At 32.9% G+C, this 19,912-nt stretch overlaps 3 protein-coding genes and 1 long non-coding RNA gene across 4 annotated transcripts in view; 3 read left to right on the top strand and 1 right to left on the bottom strand.

Moving 5' to 3' along the window:
• The first annotated feature begins 810 nt into the window (after positions 1-810).
• On the top strand, positions 811-4,185 carry LOC138331264 (uncharacterized). Its single transcript, XM_069278776.1, has 4 exons — positions 811-922; positions 1,529-1,761; positions 2,151-2,202; positions 4,073-4,185. The coding sequence occupies exons 2-4, from the start codon at positions 1,534-1,536 to the stop codon at positions 4,183-4,185; spliced, it is 393 nt and encodes a 130-aa protein (XP_069134877.1). The 5' UTR covers positions 811-922; positions 1,529-1,533.
• A 16-nt stretch (positions 4,186-4,201) lies between these two features.
• On the top strand, positions 4,202-6,344 carry LOC138330801 (uncharacterized). The gene is made up of 3 exons (XR_011209592.1): positions 4,202-4,352; positions 5,779-5,892; positions 6,269-6,344. It is a non-coding gene; the product is annotated as an uncharacterized lncRNA (long non-coding RNA).
• Positions 6,345-6,921: 577 nt separating this feature from the next.
• LOC138331263 (uncharacterized) lies at positions 6,922-10,202 on the bottom strand. Its single transcript, XM_069278775.1, has 3 exons — positions 9,846-10,202; positions 7,642-7,859; positions 6,922-7,033 (listed from the first exon to the last, which is right to left on the bottom strand). The coding sequence occupies exons 1-3, from the start codon at positions 10,020-10,022 to the stop codon at positions 6,922-6,924; spliced, it is 507 nt and encodes a 168-aa protein (XP_069134876.1). The 5' UTR covers positions 10,023-10,202.
• Positions 10,203-10,497: 295 nt separating this feature from the next.
• The window catches only part of LOC138331255 (uncharacterized), a 43,392-nt gene continuing 33,977 nt past the window's right edge, over positions 10,498-19,912 (top strand). Inside the window, exons 1-11 of the mRNA XM_069278761.1 lie at positions 10,498-10,711; positions 11,207-11,294; positions 12,789-12,825; positions 13,158-13,278; positions 13,612-13,764; positions 14,345-14,433; positions 14,835-14,881; positions 15,260-15,314; positions 16,019-16,091; positions 17,132-17,213; positions 19,273-19,562. Of these exons, the coding sequence (XP_069134862.1) occupies positions 10,544-10,711; positions 11,207-11,294; positions 12,789-12,825; positions 13,158-13,278; positions 13,612-13,764; positions 14,345-14,433; positions 14,835-14,881; positions 15,260-15,314; positions 16,019-16,091; positions 17,132-17,213; positions 19,273-19,562 (1,203 nt within the window). The 5' untranslated portion in view covers positions 10,498-10,543. The remainder of the gene's footprint in view (positions 10,712-11,206; positions 11,295-12,788; positions 12,826-13,157; positions 13,279-13,611; positions 13,765-14,344; positions 14,434-14,834; positions 14,882-15,259; positions 15,315-16,018; positions 16,092-17,131; positions 17,214-19,272; positions 19,563-19,912) is intronic.

The raw sequence follows: 19,912 nt of genomic DNA, 5'->3' as shown, positions 1-19,912 counted from the left end.
TACGGGATCATTACCGTAACGTATGTTCAACATTTATGCATGGGAATATTGTGCACATTTACACGTTTAAGCATTGAACCTGTATTGGAAATGCCACCCAGCATTCAGCCAAGTATGTTTGACTTTTATAAAATTGTGCTATTACAGTTCAAGTAAACGTTTTACCCTAGTACCAAATCCACTAAAATATTGTATCTGATATAAAGGTCGCGTTCTAGATACCCGAACTATGGTGTTGTAGATTATTCTACCACAAGGCTGTTGGGCATATTAATATTATTCTTATAAATGGTATTGTTGTGGTATACGGGGCGGGGTGAAACACCAGGAGATGCGGATTTTAAACATTGATTAGGCTAAGTCAAAAATATACATCGACTTTATCATTTTCCTCAAATGAATTGACACTAACATGGTGCGACGGCTATTGCCGGTCAACGAATTTCTCCTCTAACTTGATCTTTGTCATCATCTTGTTGTATTCCAATATTCCACCAAAATTTTACTTTTCAAAAACATTTTTGGGTGATGGAATGCATCACCATTCGGTGTCACATCTGAGCAATAACACGACTAATGGTCGAGTTTCCGACTCCATACATCATTGTCATGCATTTATTATGTCACCGAGTAAGTCGACATTATTTTTGTAAGTTTATGCTAGTAAATCTTTTCATAACTTATGTCGATATAATGGCTGAACTATATCAGCAAGCAAAGGTGGCAGAAATATGCCACCATACATAATTTCTTTATCAGTTATAACTATGACTGGATAACGCTTTTGAACCTTAGTACACTAGCGACATGGAGATCAACATGAAACTGCAGTAGTGACAACCTCTCATAATGAACATTTTTCAGCCGCCTATAAATTGACATCTAGATTTGGACATTGTAATGGATGATTGACATATCAATTGTAAGTATTTCATATTTCTTTCGTCGGTGTTTGGGTACACATCTAATATTTTGTCTGACTTAAAAGGGTCTGTATAGTACCTAAATGCGGTTACCTACGCAGTTGTGTTAAGCTAACATACGATTCGTTGATATTTATGATAGCGTGCACTTGATGCTCAAACACTAGATACTCACATGGTATTTTTATCGGTTGTACTACATTATTCATTAAATATTTATATATATGTACACACACTCACACACACACACACACACACACATATATATATATATATATATATAATTAAGATTTTTGTATCTTCGGGGGAAATATCGAGATATGACGCTATTTTCTCTATGTTTTAAATCTTGACAATGCTAGGACAGTTGATGCATGTAGACCTACATGTGTTTAGCAACGCCTATTGTTTTGAACTGACATACGACTGATATTGACGACACTACACTTGATGCTCAAACACGAGTTATTTAATAACCAGACGGGTCAATTGATTTCAGTATTTATAATTGTCTAAAACACACTTAACCAGGAAAAGCGGATTAGTGTAGTATTAAGTTAATATTTTATAGCTAAAATTACCATTATTCCATTGTTACATCCTAGGAATCATGGGTGTTGACTTGGCGCTGTACCGTGCACGTGTCGGCACGTTCACTCACGTGACAGCCAGAAATGTTCTATCAAACACGGAGTACATATATAAAGAAGTAACCAGCTTTTGGTATAGCCTTACACATGACAAACTAGACAGGAAAGGGGCTGTATCATTCATTGATCTGTTGCTACGACTACAAGGGATAGAGCCTAACCCCGGCCCGAGGGATAGAGATCAGCAGGTATGTATTATTAAGAAGTATAATCTATCACTGTCTATTGGTATCAAAGATGTCACTAATCTGCCAAAGGCAAAGTTGGGGGAGAGGAAAAACTAAACAACAGCCAGGGTAACTTAGCACGTTCCAGGCTTGCAAAGGCCTGGAAAGCTGGAGTACCCAGAAAAAACACCGTCCAGCGGTCAGTACTTGCCAACTGTCTGATATGGGATCCTAAAGGTATGTGGCTTGTGGTAATATGTCGGGACATCTTATCTACCCTGCCACCGTTGTCCCCAATTTCTAATGTTCGAAAAGAATATTAATATTTATTGATTTTTGGAAATGGATATGCTCGATTATGATGTTTGTGCATGTATATATTTATTTTTTGTTTCTTGTTTCTTTGGCAGCCGTTTACACCTGATCAGACAGAAGTTAGCAATGATGTAAACATCACTATAGGTAAGCTTGATAAAATACTACTTATTTGTTTTTGTCTTTTAATAGTTATTCCATAAACATGTACATTTTTTTATCATCATAATTACCCTTTTCATTTAATTTTATCATTTCTTTCTTTCGGTTTAAATTAAGTTGCATACCAGCAAACACAGAATATGATAAGATGAATTTTAAACTACGATTGCTGACTGTTCAAAATATTTGTAAAATTTATTTTCAGTTTTTATCTTTAGTTGTTCCATATTAATTATAATTATTTTTTTCTTTGTTTTATCAAATAGAGTGTAAAATTAATTATAATCATTGATGTCACTATTTTTTAATTTTATCGGTTTATGAAAAAAATTGTTTGCAGAATCCGGTATAATTTTTAATCAACATAATTGTTACTTTTTTAAATTAATTTTACATTTTCTTTCTTTGGTTTTAAATACCAACAAACAAAAAAATGATAAGAAACTGAATAACAGAATATGAAGGGGCGATAACACAAGCTTAGTTTAACATTTTGAAATAATAATGATAGAAAACAAAACGAAATTCAGTGATTCAGTAATATATGAAACTTAAAGATGCTGCAACACTGAGATATAATATTTTTTCTCTATACAAACAGGAGCAGACATATCAATATTTAAGTGATTAGAATCGTTTATGCCCTTTCGGCGGTGGAGCATCTTAACTTATTCGCTCCCGAAGACACATTTAGGCTGCTTCTAAATCAAAGATTAGACCAGCCATTATGGAATTTGAGGGGCAAATGAGTCAAACGAAGTCTCTCAAGTTATCAACAACAAAAATCTACTCACGGGTAGCTCTCAGCAGCCATACTTTACGACATTTATTACAAATTGAATATATTAAGTATACAGTGTATTAGTATAAACTGTCAAAAAGATATATTGTAGAAAAGAAATCCTTAAAATACTGGTGTAATGTGATGTATATTGAGATGGAATTAAAGACAAATACACAATAGATACAAAATAGTATCTTTCCTTATTTGCAAAGTAGAAATTTCTTCTTCTATTAGTACGATTCTGTAAAGTAAGAATGAGGAAAAATATAATACTATGAGACATTTCTCATATTTATCGGGAAATAAGTGTATCTGTTCTTAAAACTGTCTTGCATTCTCCTATTTTATTTAGCAGACAATCTTCAGATTGATAATATTTCAGAGTAAGATTCCGAAACCATAATAACTAAAAGTAATAAATAATAATTCGCTCAAATTGATATTGTATTGTAATCGGGATTTATCATTTTTATCAATGGAATTAATTATAAAGTTATCAAATGAAATTATTCTATTTTCACGAAAAATATAAAAATAAAACTGGAAAACCACATCACCATTTATTTTTTATACCCCTAAAAGATAACATATACTGCTATGTTATAGCATAAAAATAATTTCTTTTCTTTTTATATACCTTTATATAATACATCAAAGGCGAATATGAATCTATTTATTGAATAAGCGCTATTTTAAAAAGTATTATGTACCAAAAACTTTAAATTGATCGTGGGCGACCATGAAATCTATTTACCAAAACCATATATAACCCATTGGAATGTAGAACTGGTAATAAATAACAATACATATATGGTAATAAGAAGTCACAAGGTCACATCGTCGATATGCAAATTAGGACCAATATGTCTCTAGGTTTATGAGAAGTTTTATTCTAAAAAAGTTACAGAAAACAAAGCCGATCCATTATTGGTGTCTATAACATTACAGTTAGTAACATCAATCCATCCCTTGTGTCTATAACATTACAAACAGTAACATCAATCCGTTCGTTGTATATATAACATTACAGATAGTAACATCAATCCATTCATTGTGCCTATTACATTACAGATAGCAACATAAATCCAGATGGAGCTGACAGGGTCAGTCAGCTGATGGGAAAACTTTTACCCTGTTGGACGCGTCAGACCGGAAGTAGTGTATCAAACGCTGTGGTGGAGTAATAGCGACGCTGCTAGTCAGACCGGAAGTAGTATATCAAACGAGAGTGGTGGAGTAATAGAGATAGCTAGTCAGACCGGAAGTAGTGTATCTGTAGAGAATGGTGGAGTAATAGCGATACCTGGACCATCTTCTGGAGCAGTGGCAATCCCAACAACTGTCAATCAATGTATGGACTAGATGCATTTCCTATAAACAGTCAAATATATCTATCAAGAGCACGTTATTATAGACAGCGTGCTCATTACACTAGGGTTTGCAAAAATGAAGTTGAGTAAACGAGAGTAAGAGATTGTATAAATATATATTTCTGAAACACACATTAAGTTTTTGTTGAAATAAACGTCCATAAGGAGTTTGATTAAATTAAAAAAAAACATGAAAAGACAGATATCTATCATTTTAAAGAATGATTGTTAACCGAGGTATCCTAATGGCATTGCCTTTTCCATCTGTAGGTGTTGTTCGGTATCGTTCCGTTGTGAAAATTTGACATTACACATTTATGACCCTATTGTGACGGATATAGTTTTCTCCGTTTCTCCGAGATAAATAATGTTTTCTCAAGGGGAAACCAATCTTCATGTCTACCTCATACCAAGACATTGCATGTTTTATTATTCATAATTTGTAACTGTATATGGTTTAGTTCCACGTACCAAAGACTGCATAAAACTTTATAGTTTACTACCAGTACAAAAAGTAGACTTAATGGACAGTAGTGGCATTCACCAAAATGAAAAAAATACAACATGAATATTCAGCAATTCAAATAATTTATTTCAAGAAATTCAAATGTGATGAAATCTTATCAACATCTCGTAATCTGTATCAAAACATTTCTTTTTGTCAGATAATTGTTAACAATAACTGTTATGAAAACACCCGAGAGGTTTCGAAAGTGATACTCGACAGTGAAAATGGATAGAAGTGGTTTCCGAGAGAGATATTTGATATTTGTTTCCAGTTAAACCAACCACCGACATTATTATTTCGATGAGGAATAATTAGTAGTAATTATGAATCGCCTTTACTTTATAAAGTTCACTATGCTACTAACATTTCACTATATAGATGTGTAATTCAAAATTTTTAATAAAATTCCAAATTTGTTTATAAGTGTATTTTGTGGAAGGAAAATGATCACAGTGTCTAAAATATAACAGAACCTATGTGAATTTTTAAGCCTATAGATCAGTAAGGGTTTAGAAGAACTTTTCATATTAAATGTAGAGATTGGAATATAAATGCAGAAATAACTTTATAAGTTCTTATTACACTATAAAATGTGAAATGAAAATGTAGACCACAAATTGGTCTTATCGTATGTAGTCACTGCACTGCACTGTAGATGTAGATATAAATGGATGTTGGCAGTACTAACAAAACCATTTTCAGCTCTTATTAACATTAAAACATATGCATTGTTAGTATTGTTATTCTGAAAATGTTGGTAATTTATGGAATAAAATATCAAAAGCTGATCTTGATTCGTTAGTATAAAAATTACGGTAACTTTACTACTCTTATTAAAATCAACCACTGACAGCAAAATTCGATCTTTTTGTAAATACATTATTTCTCACGTGTTTCAGATACCATCAATTACACTGACAACAGGCAATATAAAGATGAGATTAAAGTTGAGACTATGCAAGTGAAACATGCTGACAATGTATGTACAGGGGAACAGACAGTTGTACACACAGGTTTGTGAGGAAATTACATAGCATTTGATTACCATGTCAACTAATAGCGCAATACGAAGTGTTTAATTGATCAATTCAATGTAAATGTACATATTTTATTTCATTGGATGAAAAAAAAAAGTTTCTGGCGGTATGCTTCAGTGAGATAGCACTATAAAATGGGCTAGAATTCCCACTAATGCAAACCGGCACAACACGATGAATTATCCCAGAATACGCACGTCACTTCACACACGCAAGACACCATATACACAAGAGTTTGTCTTTAAATGATCCTGACTGTTGATAAGATGTTAACATAATCATTTAATCAACCAATCAAAACATTTATCAATGATGATGTCATACGAATTTTAAATTTTCAATATCTCTCCAGAGACTTCTGAAAAGGAGGAAAAATGCAGTAGCCAAGCGAAACACAAAACTCCAAAAAGAATTTTACTTGAAGGTAAAATAACGTATCTTTACTTTTTAAGTTTTTAAAGTAAGAGCGAAGTGTATTTTACAACAGAGAATACAGACGTTAAGTTGTCATAAAACATTTATTTCACGATTTATATAAGCATCATTTTCCATAGACGCGATTGGGGCGAAGAAAAGGAATGTCCATCCGTGTTTTGTCTATGACTTTACACTTATAATTTAATCTAAATAACTATGTGAGGTACTAATTAGGTCGTGAATTTTCGATTTCTTCAATAAACTAAATTCAGTTGAGGCGCATCTAAATCTTACTTTAGTTTAACATTGAATGTTCCCGTAGAATAATTATTAAACGAATACAATATGCCTTTCACAAATTGCAAACTTGTGTGTGAAATTAACCTCACAGTTCGTGTCGACATTCGGTTAGTTTTGAAAAAATAAATTCTGAATAATAGAAAGCATTTACAGAAGCGGAACGTTAACGTTTCGAATGTTCAAAGTGAATGTTAATAGTTTACTCATTTAACAGAGCTGTTGAATTTTGCCTAAATTTTGATGAACAGATCTCAACTTTATAAAACTAGTACTTAAAAGAAACATGAACTATTTGTAAGCTTCATTTCTTATGTGTCGTTTCTCTCTTGTTTTTACCTCTGGACGGACGTCAGTGTTTACCGTTATGTGAATATCTGCCTCGTCAATCAATTCCATTGTGCTAAATCATGATATTTAAATGGTTTTATTATCCGGAATTACCGAAAGTCTCATAAAAGTTGAAAGTTTATGGAAAAGAAAAACATTTTATGTTTATAATTTAAGATAAAAAAAAATCATTAAAATGTTCAAATTTTAACAAGAGTTGTGGCCCCTAGGACACGACTCGTATTTACGATGCTTGAAAACAATATGAAATACTTTTCAAAAATGAACATTTTATCACAAGAATCGAATTGTTTTTCAAAATAGAATGTTCAGAATATAAATTGTCTCTGTTTCAAATTTTCGGCTGCGTACGTAGCCTTCGTCTGGGTAATAAATCACAGTCTACTGATCAAGTCACCATCTTGCTACCATCTTGATTTTCAGAATTTTTGAAAATTAAGATGGTAGCAAGATGTTGACTTGATCAGTAGACTGCGATTCATTTCCCAGACAAAGGTTACGCCGCCTGACAATTTGGAACAGAGACAGTTTATATGATGTATATTGTAAATTATGTTCCCTTTGGAATACTTATGTGAAGTTATACTAAACATAATATACAGTACATGTATCAGTGATTTCACAAAGAGTAATAGAAAATATAAGATAAAATCTACGTACTTTGCTCGTGTGACATGAAGCTCCACCTGGCGTTGAAATCGCTCAATGATCTCTACTTTAGCGAATATTCCACTCCTGCTAGAGTCAGACAGGAGGCTACCAGTCGTACACGAGTCTGTAGCACTCCCTACCACAAGATCACCAGCCGACCACGAAACACTGACGTTCTCATTATCAACCAGGGCCACCGAAATTCTATGATCTGAACATTTTATCCTCTTCAGGGCAATAAAAAACAAATATTTAAACTGCTCATAAAATAAGAAGTAATACGAAGCTATACTGAAAACTGGTTATATATAAGTTCGAAATGAAATGTATAATTCATGACAAAAAGTGATCTATTTGCATGTCATATACGCTGTGGTCTTGATAACAAGATCCGATCACAGGTCATGTGGAGTTATGAGAAGTTAAATTTGATGGTCAAACTTTAGTAATTCCCTATTTCGAGATATCTGCTACACAAACTTTGAAATACCTCACTGTGAGTGTATTTTATGTTTTCGAAATATTGGAGATTAAGGATATATTACTTTAGGTAAAGATTAATAAAGGTTACTCAATTTCTTGAATCCAAACTTATAATTCTTTGTGTTATGTGACATATCATACATTTCTTAAGAATATTGACATCGCCATGTATAATAAGAAAAATACATAAAATTATAATCATGAAGTAGAAACTAAAATAAGTAAGCACATATTGAATATTTTTGGTAAACATAATAAGCATAATAAGATAAAAAGCTGCTCTATGGCGTAAACCATCCGGAATATTTTTCTTGTTGGTGGTATGATCTATTTAGATCACCTGGCTTTATTTCTATACACTTTGTTAAATTGTCTGAGATTAAATGATCCATCCCCTGCTATCCAGCTAATTGCATATATTGTTTCTGTAATGTTGCAACGGTTTCCATATACTGTTATACCGATTCAATTATGTCGCACCCTGATCTAATTCCATAGGCGGGGATATTTATTGTCCTACATACTGTAATGTATTTCTGTTTTTAATTTTGCGGGAGAAAAATTCGCAGTCTTCTGTTTCAAACTAATTTCTGGGGAATAATACTCTTACATTTGTTTATTGGTAATAATAACATCATGCAATACTGGTTTCCTTTATTGATGTTCTTTCCTTTTTATTTGCGGGTATTTAATTTCACGGGAATTAACTATACCGCGAATTTAACAAAATTAAATCTTCCGTTAATAAAAGCAAATGGATATTTATAATATACTTAAAACATACCTTAGATAATTTTGTCATTTTTCTATGTAAACGACATAGATAACGAATCATGCATGTAAAATAATAACAGTAGTTTGATTTTGATTTACAGTACCAATACATCAATGTCATGAAGCTATACTATATATATATATCCTCATAAAGATACGTTAAGTAAGGACGCAGCTGTTCAATGACTCTTACAATATGGAATTGTCTCAGACAGATTTTGTTGTATGTCCAATAAGGACCACGTTAGAACATTAAAATAGTATTCTCTGTTAGAAAAAATTACACACATACACGAAAAAAATATACCCAACGTATAACAGTTATAAAAAATAAATGAATCTGTGTCACTTCTTTTAAAATAAGAGTTTTTTTTTATTCAAGGTGTTATCCTTATTTTATGCACTCGAGGTATAATTCATATGATACCAGTCAATATCCTCAGTATCCGATAGCGGCAGTTATTTATGAGTTAAATTGTGCAAGATGTAGTTGTCATTTTTATGTCGTTTGAATAATATACAAATAAAGATTTTATTTTTAGGTTACTATCCGTTTAATATACATGGATTTATTGGTTACAATAAAATCGGCATTGAGTTTTGATAACGGAGGTGAAGGGAAATACTCGGTCAGAAATCAACAACTGACTGAGTTAGCCATCCATTAGCTAAATAATTATACATTGCGAGCTAAGAACGGGATGCAAGATACCACAAAACCACAATCATCGTCATAAAATTTAATGCTATATCATACCGATATTTCTTTCATGGAATTTAAACTTTATTTGAGTACAAATAAATAACTTAATTGCAAATAGAAATGTTCATTGTTAAACATTGTTATTGTTGTAAATATAATATAAGTGTTCAGCATTACAGGGAAGTTATGTGAGTTTTAATTTTGACGAACGCAATATAAATTAAAAGATAAAAATGATATCTATAATGATTACCTTGACAGTGTCCCTGTCGTCCAGGTCAATAACAGACCTTAGTTTGCCTGCTGAATCAATAGACACGGTGTCCTCTGAGTTAGTTAGGTATGTAAACTGTTCCCGAAAGTGTTCACCGAGAATTGTCGGCACCAGAAAACTGCCTACAATTACTAGCACACTATAGAATTGAGACATGACTCCAGTAGGTATACTAAGTGTCTGAATGCAGCATACATGCGTACCGCTGTAGTAGCATGTCTTGAATGATGTCAGCACGAATACAACTTCCTACCACTCACTACGGGTACAGTGAAGGGCGTATATCTGAGCTTTCGTCTACAACAAAGCGTAGTTTGATTGACGATCGGTATTTAAATTTTATATATTAAGTATACAAAACCTACACGGAGTTTTAAATTTATAACCATTTCACCGACAAGGAAGTTAACCGAGATAATCTTGCAATTGGAAACTGTAAATGATTGGTTCATGTAACCACGCCCATAGTTTAGTTTCAACTATCAAATTATCGATTTATCAACACAATCACACATATACACTTGTTGGTATGAGTATATAAAATCAATAGTAGGCGTAGCTAATAAACAACCACGCCCACTAATAATGCTTATCTCATTTTTGCTATAACCATAGACGACCAAGTCTGTCAGTTCAGTCTACCTGTTTAGCAGGCAGGTAGACAATTTACCTGTACAATGTTACCGACAATGGGCCCTATACAGTTTGGGTGTGTAGTCCTTCTGGTGTGCTGTCTTGGTCAGCCGGGGGTTGCATATTACTTCGAGAAAGGTTTCGATCATTTCTATACCTATTCGTCAAGGTCGGATCTTTTTGGTATGCATCATTTTACTACGATAATGAAGGTAAGTTATGTAAAGCAACATGGTATTTAATTATTCTGTACACAACACAAAAACAAACTATTTGATTTCTCCAATAATTTGTATTTATTAAGATCTGATGACTTGGCTTATCTCTAATGTTATCGAAAACATGAGGACGACGTTTTAAGCTTAAGAATAACTTTTTTTAATTACTAAATTATTTATATAATATTGCTGAAAAAGCATTAATTGCAATTCATTGTTTATACAGAATACAGATGTTTGTTTGATGTTTTTTACTTTAATTCAATTTTACATTATAAATAATTGTTTAGTATGTATGTATTGCCGGTATAAAAATGTGAATTACCGATGGAGATTGTTTTCAAATAATATCGTTCCAATTGGTCAACAAGAATTTCAGTTGTTATAATACGGTTTATAATTAAAATATCATTATAATAATGATTCATCTTAAAACAAAATACTTTTAGCTTAACTATCATAACTTTAACACTTCCTTTCCGTATCTAGTTTCGGATCCGTCCCGTTAACCACTCGTCCGAGAATGTCCACTCACTAATGCTGGATAGCTTTGTACAGCACTCCGAGGATGGTTACAGTAAGTCCTTTTACTCATACACATTTGCATCATGAAATAATTCCATATCATTTATGGATGGTATTTGCAGCTTCATACAAAATTGTTATTTTTTTTAAATATCAACCTGGAATTGGATTTATATGAGATTTAAGCTTGTTTTCCAATTTCCAAGTATTCTATATCGTGTATGTACTACATATGTAATTATATATTATTATCATACTTTTTAAACTAACATATGCTTCCCTTCGTGCTCGTTTCTTCACCAAATAATTAAAAAGACTTCTCTGGCAGCCTCGGTTTGTTATCACCTGATGGGTTCCTCCATGTAGAATTAAAACCTACCGTTCATTTATACGAAATAATCTTAAAATTCTTATCTTCCGTCCAGAGCAAAACATTTGTTTGGCTATGGTACATATATAACAGGTTTAAGGTACATACCTTACCGAATCGGTTTTTAATTTTTAAACCTTAACTATAGAACGAAATTGATGTCTGCAGCGTCCCTGCAAGTATTTGCCTACCTTTAATACTAAAATTGTCACAATTCCTAAGCAATTTCAAATTAAATTTGTCGTAAATTTCCAAACGCGGGCCATCTGATGTTTCCCGCTGTCGTCCTAATTACCGCGCGGTTGTTGACTATCACTTTAACAAGCGGCACAGAAGAGAAAAGAATCTTCATTGTCAGGATAGATTAGCAAAGAGATTCATACAGTTTGCTTGGCGTTGTAAATTTATTTCAAGCCATGTATGCCAATGGTATGATATTATCTCTGCTATTGATACAGATTTTGTTTACGCCAATACACCGAAAAGATTATAGATAAATAACCATACGCATAATATATATAACCCTTACAATGTAATCAATATATTTTAATTTACGATTTTGAATCAACAAACTGTTTATGATTGAACTCGTGACTTAATGTTCCATGATGGGAGCCTGTTTCTAGTTTTGACAAAAATATAACTGTTGTTTATTACTCATGATGGGTATCAAAGGGATAGATAAAATATCGTAATGTGGTACATACATTGTCGATATTTGGATTTCCTAAGACAATCGTTTTTGGGGTTTTAATGAATATCTATCTGATTTAAATCTATAAAACTGAAAATAATCATTTAGCGATTGAAAATATGAATGGTGGAAACATTTTAATAAGGTAGACTTTGTACGAGTACATTTCAAATATTAAGAACATCTGTTCAGTACGTCGATAAGTTCAATTATTACCAGTACCAATAAACATGTATGCAATATGGTGCAATAAGTGGGAGACATATCTTGAAAATTATTTGTTTTCATTTTATCTATGGTTCAATAATAGGTCGCTGATATCTGTCTCTTTAGATATACCGATATCATTGAAATAGTTTGAAAATCTAAAACACTAAAATGCGATAGGTACTCGCTGATTGGTTAAATGTTATGTATTAAAGTTATGAAGAAGCAATGTAGTAATGAAGATATAAACAAAGATTTAAATGTTTAATTTTCAGTCGCTGAGAACCCTCATCAATGGGACTTGTCTAAAAGGTAATTACTGAATACCTATCTGCAATGTGTTGCATTTGGATTGTCGCAACGTGAACTGCAATAATAACATGCATTATAATTACATTTCTATCTGCATTTTGTACTACTATAAATTACTATTCTTCCATATTTTGAGAAAAATATTATTATCTGGGTTCACACTATTATATTAATTATAAACATTTAACATACGCTATTATTTATTGAAATATCGCCAATGTATTCTAAACAATGTTTCTTGTCTCTTTCAATGCAATTATCACATGCCTTGTATAGAAGTATTCTATAATAAAACTATGTCATATTTCACCTACTGATACTTATATTTCTAGGTTTTATTTCCGATTGAACGATGACGGGACTGTTGCCATGGTTCACTATGACCACGCGGATGACGAGGAAGTGATAGCGCTGAAGAAAGTACTGACCAGTACTCTGTCAGCTAAAGCTAACGTAAGTAAGGGTTTATACTGACCTGTACTCTGTCAGCAAAGGCTAATGTTAGTAGGGGTCAGTACTGATATCCTTCATGTGATTAAGTAAGGAGGGAATGTGGGTTATGCTGAGGCTTCCGGATAATAATTATAGTTGTATTTCGAGAAATCTATCTTAGAAGATACAAAACATTTCTGGTGAATCGCACAATACATATCAACAGAAAGATATATCGTGATATATATAATTCTGAATATTTTTTTCTGACAATCGTATGATTATTTATGAATCGTTCCGTCACAGATCTTTACATTAATTCCTGATTTCAAGGTTCAATTATCTTACTCACAGATCCATCGTACCCACCCACGTGAGTTCAGCAACCGTGAGGTGGACCATGCCGGTGACCTGGAACACCAGTATAGCGTGACACGTGGTCCCCAGGGGATGGTACTGAGGCGATCCCACAACAGCAGTGCTGACGTCCACAGAAACCACAATAAAGTAAGGGTTACAAATGTCATCTGATATAATGACAAATATGAAATTTATTTAATTCGCAGATTATATTGACAACGTCACATATCCAATTAAAGAAACTACTGAAAACCTACTTATTTTTGGGAGCGATTATTTTGCGAGTGAGTATATTTCGTGACAAATAATCGCCGAGACGACAGTTCAAATACATGTAAAATTACAGTTGTTCAACTATAAATCACAAAGATAATCGCCTCGAAAATGTCGTCAAACAATAAAAACGCAAAATTAATGTTGCGAAATTAGGTTAGTTTACAGTAATATATCAATATGTAATTTATAGTGATACATCGCGAACTGATTGTCAATGGTAACATAAGATTAACATTTGATAGGTCATTTTAGAAGAAAAGTTTAATCTGATACATGGTTTCTGACGTCAATTCTCAATCCTTACTTCAATATCAATGTTTTTAAGGGATTCAAATAGCTTAGTATTTATTCAAAATTATTACATTTATTCCCATTTTTGTTGATCTTCTTTGTTCATAGAATATTTAATATACTGATAAATCACAAACATATTGTTGTGTGTTCATTACAGACCATGCACTACAATAGCCTGGGAACGGTGAAGTATGTTATGGCAGACGACACCATCAGACTACGACAGTCAAAGTCTAGTAATGTAAGGTAGGATAATCACCGATTTTAAACTAATTGATATGTCTCCTCGTAGTAAAATGTACATAGAAACAAAGTTTGTCCTCGCAGAAAGGAAGAACAACCAATGTGATATTAATTCCTTACACAGTTAACCATTCATGTTTTGTTCTACTTCTGATAATTCTGTAATAATATGGCAGTTTCTATTCAATTACGCAGAAACATGCTGAATTAAAAAGAGAACGTTGTTCACCTTGCATCTGAATTATAGTCTAATAATTTACACAACAATGTTATGTAGATTCATACTCACTAGTAACGTCGATTATTGATCTAGTTCGTATGTTGAATAAGTTTATGAATATCTTCGAATAACCAAATCCATCTGGGTAATGGTAAGAATTAATTATGTCGATATATACTCTCAGTACCAATGCTGTGAATGCCGAGCCGATACAAGATTGGTCGTCTGGAGGTTAGTATATCAAAGTTATATAGTTCTTATATAGACAATCACGAATAACACAAGTATTCGATTGATTGGCAAAATGGCTAGGCTGTCCGACAATTCACTATTAAAACGAGGGGGTGAGAAAGTTCTAAACGGTCTATGAGGGTAGAGTACAAGTCACGGGTCGCTTTTATTTCTGGAACCTATGAATCTAGCCCTAGTACATGCGCCTCTAAATATCCGTGTAGTATTTCCTAATAACGTAATGTTTACATATTCGCAGAGATCAGGTGTGTTCTCTAAAAGTAAATAAAAAGGATAACATTAAACACTCTAGATCTAAGATTAAATACTACCACAAGTTTAATGGTTTTATCAACAATAGAAAAACTTATATTACAGATTTTCCGCAAATTTCCTCTAACGCAGTCTCCAAGCTTCAGCTGACAAAGAAAAGGTGAACAATCATTTATCTATTTTATCTGAATCCTATACCAACCGTCATCATTTTAACCTTATGACCTTTACAAACTTTGCAACTAAAAAAAATACGAGAGGGGTTTAAAACGCCCCAAGTTGATGAAGTTCAAAATCTAAATGTATTATTCTAAACCACTATTTTGTATACAATATGTACACGCAACTGCATTATTTCCATCTTATTCACGTTTGCACACATTTGTGTATTCAATTTAATACCTGCATACGATTTGCAAAAATTCGGGTTAAAATTCGCTCGCGAAAATTTGTATATCTCGCGCAGTATGATGCGTAAATTTGTATCTCTCGCGCAGTATATCGCATAAATTTGTATGTCTCGCGCAGTATATCGCGTAAATTTGTATCTCTAGCGCAGTATATCGCGTAAATTTGTATCTCTAGCGCAGTGTATCGCGTAAGTTTGTATCTCTAGTGCAGTGTATCGCGTAAGTTTGTATCCCTAGCGCAGTGTATCGCGTAAGTTTGAATCTCTAGCGCAGTATATCGCGTAAATTTGTATCTCTAGCGCAGTGTATCGCGTAAGTTTGTATCTCTAGCGCAGAATCTCGCGAACATTTGTATCTCTCGCGAAAATAAAGGGGTTTACAGTGCAATAGTGTTATTACATGAGTTTCAATAAGAACTAGAGCTCATTATTCTTATTATTTGCTTTACCACCAGACTTCATGCAGTCGAATTCAACAGTGATCCAAACCTTGTTACATTAGCCAATGACAGCATTCAGATCAAATCGGTACGTTTTACTAAATGAAGGCTATCACTATATAGAGCTAACCGTCATATGTTTTTCCAACCCAACATGTTATTTCCAAAATGTTCAACAGACGTTTTGTCCAATAATCTATAATTGAACAGCTATTTCAATGATGTATATATAACTTCCCTTTTAAAATTGACATAACTCAGTAAAATGAAATTCAATGAATAAATGTATGTTTAAATCATATATTGATGAAGTCAAACCTATATTAGTTTATTATTAAAATACCATATTAAAATGTTTATAATATTGTTTACATTTTATATTTTCATTTTGTGCTCCTCCCGCTGGAAATAACTCATGCCACAGATTGGGGTAAGTTTATTGAACACTTAAAATACGTACCTCGGTACATTTTCATTTGCGTAATTAAGATTAAGTGCACAAATTCACATCCTTGATATCACAAGGGTTACTATTACTGATTATCCCGTGACTACCTAGTAAAACTGGAGGCAGTTCAGGAGAAAAAAAGACCAAACACAGGCCTGCAGATACTTCCTTTGGATATTTAAGAGAGAGCGACGCCAAATTTCAAAGCAGTCAACCACTGTGTACCGTTTTAAAATTCCTTTGATGCACATAATCAAAGGATTAAATTATCTGTGTTGCCTTCAGTTTTACTATAAGATACTCCAGGAGTGGATATATCGTCAGTGATAGTAACCCCTGGAGTATCGAGGATGATAAATTCCATGCACTCATATTTTCTTGTATAATTAGAATCGACACGGCTGCTTGTAACTTCTTTATAGTGGAACATACAAAAAAAGGTATGCAAGATCTTATTTTCAAGGGCAAAATTTTATAAAGGAATATATGTATAATATCTACTGTGTTCAGATTGTATCATTTTTATCATAAGTCAGTGATGTCATAGAGGTTTAACTTAATATAATTCTGATCAATATGTAATACTAATACATGAGTACTTGTAGATGTACTATCATATTGTTGTGTATATCTTTACCATACAAAAGCATTGTGGTTTTTTACATGAATTTATGCTTCAGAAAGTGAATAAAACAACGCTGCAGCAAATTAGTGAAGAAATGGAAACCGCTCTCAAATGTATTCGGGCTAATCCAGATAAACGTGAGTGAAACCATCAAATACAATTTTCATTATCCACCCTCTTAAATATAATATAGAATTTGAAAACTGTAGGCCAGCGCAAAAAAAAAGTTTGCATTTGCTTTTACAAAAATATGTTGCAGGAAGAGGGATGAAATATTTGCTGTGTATAAGAAATGAGAGATTCTATTTCATATATATTCATTTCTTATAGTTTACAGTCCCGAGTTTCGTTTTAAGTGGCTCAAGTTGAACAGTTTGATATTTTCAATGAACAGGCTATGTTACATATATATTGCATCGTATGATGATATCGTAATGTAATAAAAAACAACTAGTATACAGATAAACCATATGTTTTGTATATAATATTGTCTTTTTTTTTAGGATTTTTGGTAATTTTTATTCACCAGTAAATTTTGTGAGAAATATATGTGTTTAGACTCAAGCAAATGTAAACGATGTCTTCAAATAAAAGGGCACGAATAATGAATAATGTACCGTATCACCTATATATACTGAAAATAATAAAATGGCTAAAGGTGTTCCCTATTGTACTCCTATTGCCGTACGAAAGATATCTTGAAGAACAAATCATTTTTATCATTTTTATTCATTTACTTTTTTATATATAGAAATTTAATCATCAGGAATAAGTATATTTTTTATATATATCTTAAAATGAACATTGGCCGATCGCCAGGCAGTATGTAGCCATGCCTCATGCTCGCAAGCGCACGTGTGCCTATTCGATGCCGCTAAAAATGTCGTAGCATACATAATACAAAATGCAAAGTCACGTGCGGTATCCTGACGGTTTGGTCGGCAGCTTGAAAACCAATTGTTATAACATTGTTCAAAAGTATACAAGATCAGGAAGTTAACAAGTATAGTTAACAAGATATATGATTTATGCCGTATTGTACGTTTAGTTATGATATGTTTGCACTGCCACTAACAGGTAGCTATAATCAATCAAATTACGTAAGACACGTGTAAACATTACAATGCATATTTTGAAATGTATTCAAAGCTTTTATTATTCAACTCGACGTTAAGATGTACTATAAATAAGTCATTATTTGATATGTAGGTATGCTGGACAAGGAAGTGTGGGAAAATGTTGTCCCTTGTTGACAGTGATATATTGATTTTTAAAGTACGAACAAACAATATGATCGTTCCTGTTCAACTACACATGCAAATCGTGTAATGCATACGGCGTTACCTTTCTGTCTTCCTTTAAAAGTACATTTCACAATAGTAAGAAATATGGTTAAATCAATTAATGTGTATTACCCGGACCAAAGTATAGTACGTGGGAAGCAAAATCATACATATGCTATGGTTTCCGTAAAGTTATATTAAGATAACCCGTAATAATTACTACATATAGCTTGCATAAAGCATTTGCTGATGTAATCCGTGGTCAATATGCAGGAAATTACGGTACACCACATGTAGGATATGTTCCACAGAATCGTAGAATAATATGTATAAAATGAAGAAGACCAGGGACAAACAAATATGATGTCTACCTAGTTAACCGACCAGCAATCATACCCGGGTCTCCGGTGTGGAAATATGCGGCTCTACCGACTTAGCCAAAAACATGCTTTATTGGCTAAGCCGTTTTAACACTATGTCTATGTAAAAAGCAAGTCGACCCGCTATTTTTACACTGCTCCCCTTGTTTTTCTTAATTCTCAACCCGAGACTCTCAGACTTTCGAGGGTTATTTTGAATGGGCGCCAATAGCTAAGAACAAGACAAAATACACATCCATGACCAGTGCCCCGACCAGGAATCGAACCAGTATTTAAAACTATGTAAAATCCACCCCGACCCTTTCCTTTTACATGGATAATTATTTACTAGATACATGGGCAATGCCGACCTTTTTAAAATAGGCTGATTCAAATTTCTTTGAAGACATTCTTACAAACATCGCCAGAAAAAATATAATTTGCTATAATTTGTCATAGTTTAATCGCCATTGTGCTTAGAATTAAGATCTGTTATGATGTAAATAACGGTATGTACAAATTGTAAAATATTGTTTTATTTGTCTATATAATAGATTCAGCGAACAGGACGGCATGCGTGCGACAACTCCGGACTATTGTCTTCGGCCTCCATGATGAGGACTACGAGACACTGGTAACTCAAGCCTTGGCTGTGGTCTGCGACGTCAACAATACCGTCTGTGCTGACCAGCGGTCACTGTTCATTGATTTCGTGGGAGGAAAGGGAGATGAGTTTTCTCAGAGGCTGCTACTTCAGTACCTGACGCTGAGCGAAGAAGAATTCAACGAAAAAGAGGCGTTCAGAATCTTAGTGCATCTAATCAACTTAGAATCGCCATTGCCTGTAAGTGGAACAAAATATGATTTAATTGTTTTGATTAATATTTTTTTCATAACATAATTATTGTATACCTTCTGTTTTTCTCCTTCTCGTTGTCCTTAAAGGCAATCTATGGAATGTAGTTATATATGTTATTTGTTTTTTTGTGTTTTTCAATATATTGTATAGATTATGTCTTTCTCATTTTCACAATCCTTATATTTGTTATTTATTTATTACATCTATTATTAGTTTTTTTTCTCAGTATATCGTATAGCTTATGCTTTTCTCATTCTCCCTGTCTTAAATTTAAATGAAAATTTGAATGCAGAATATATGCCTGTTGTTTTTCTCCTTTACAATCACTTTCTACT

The sequence above is a fragment of the Argopecten irradians genome, chromosome 9 (assembly GCF_041381155.1).
Source record: "Argopecten irradians isolate NY chromosome 9, Ai_NY, whole genome shotgun sequence".
Taxonomy (NCBI): Eukaryota; Metazoa; Mollusca; class Bivalvia; order Pectinida; family Pectinidae; genus Argopecten; species Argopecten irradians.
This window is presented reverse-complemented; position numbering and strand designations above follow the sequence as displayed.

Excerpts from the sequence above, each read along its gene's own strand:
- LOC138331264 (XM_069278776.1), top strand. The coding sequence starts at position 1,534 with ATGGGTGTTGACTTGGCGCTGTACCGTGCACGTGTCGGCACGTTCACT. Across the intron at positions 1,762-2,150 it reads CGAGGGATAGAGATCAGCAG|CCGTTTACACCTGATCAGAC; the intron begins GTATGTATTATT and ends TTTCTTTGGCAG. Across the intron at positions 2,203-4,072 it reads TGATGTAAACATCACTATAG|ATAGCAACATAAATCCAGAT; the intron begins GTAAGCTTGATA and ends ATTACATTACAG.
- LOC138331263 (XM_069278775.1), bottom strand. The coding sequence starts at position 10,022 with ATGTCTCAATTCTATAGTGTGCTAGTAATTGTAGGCAGTTTTCTGGTG. Across the intron at positions 7,860-9,845 it reads ACGACAGGGACACTGTCAAG|AGGATAAAATGTTCAGATCA; the intron begins GTAATCATTATA and ends ATTGCCCTGAAG. Across the intron at positions 7,034-7,641 it reads CTTCATGTCACACGAGCAAA|CACAATGGAATTGATTGACG; the intron begins GTACGTAGATTT and ends ATCATGATTTAG.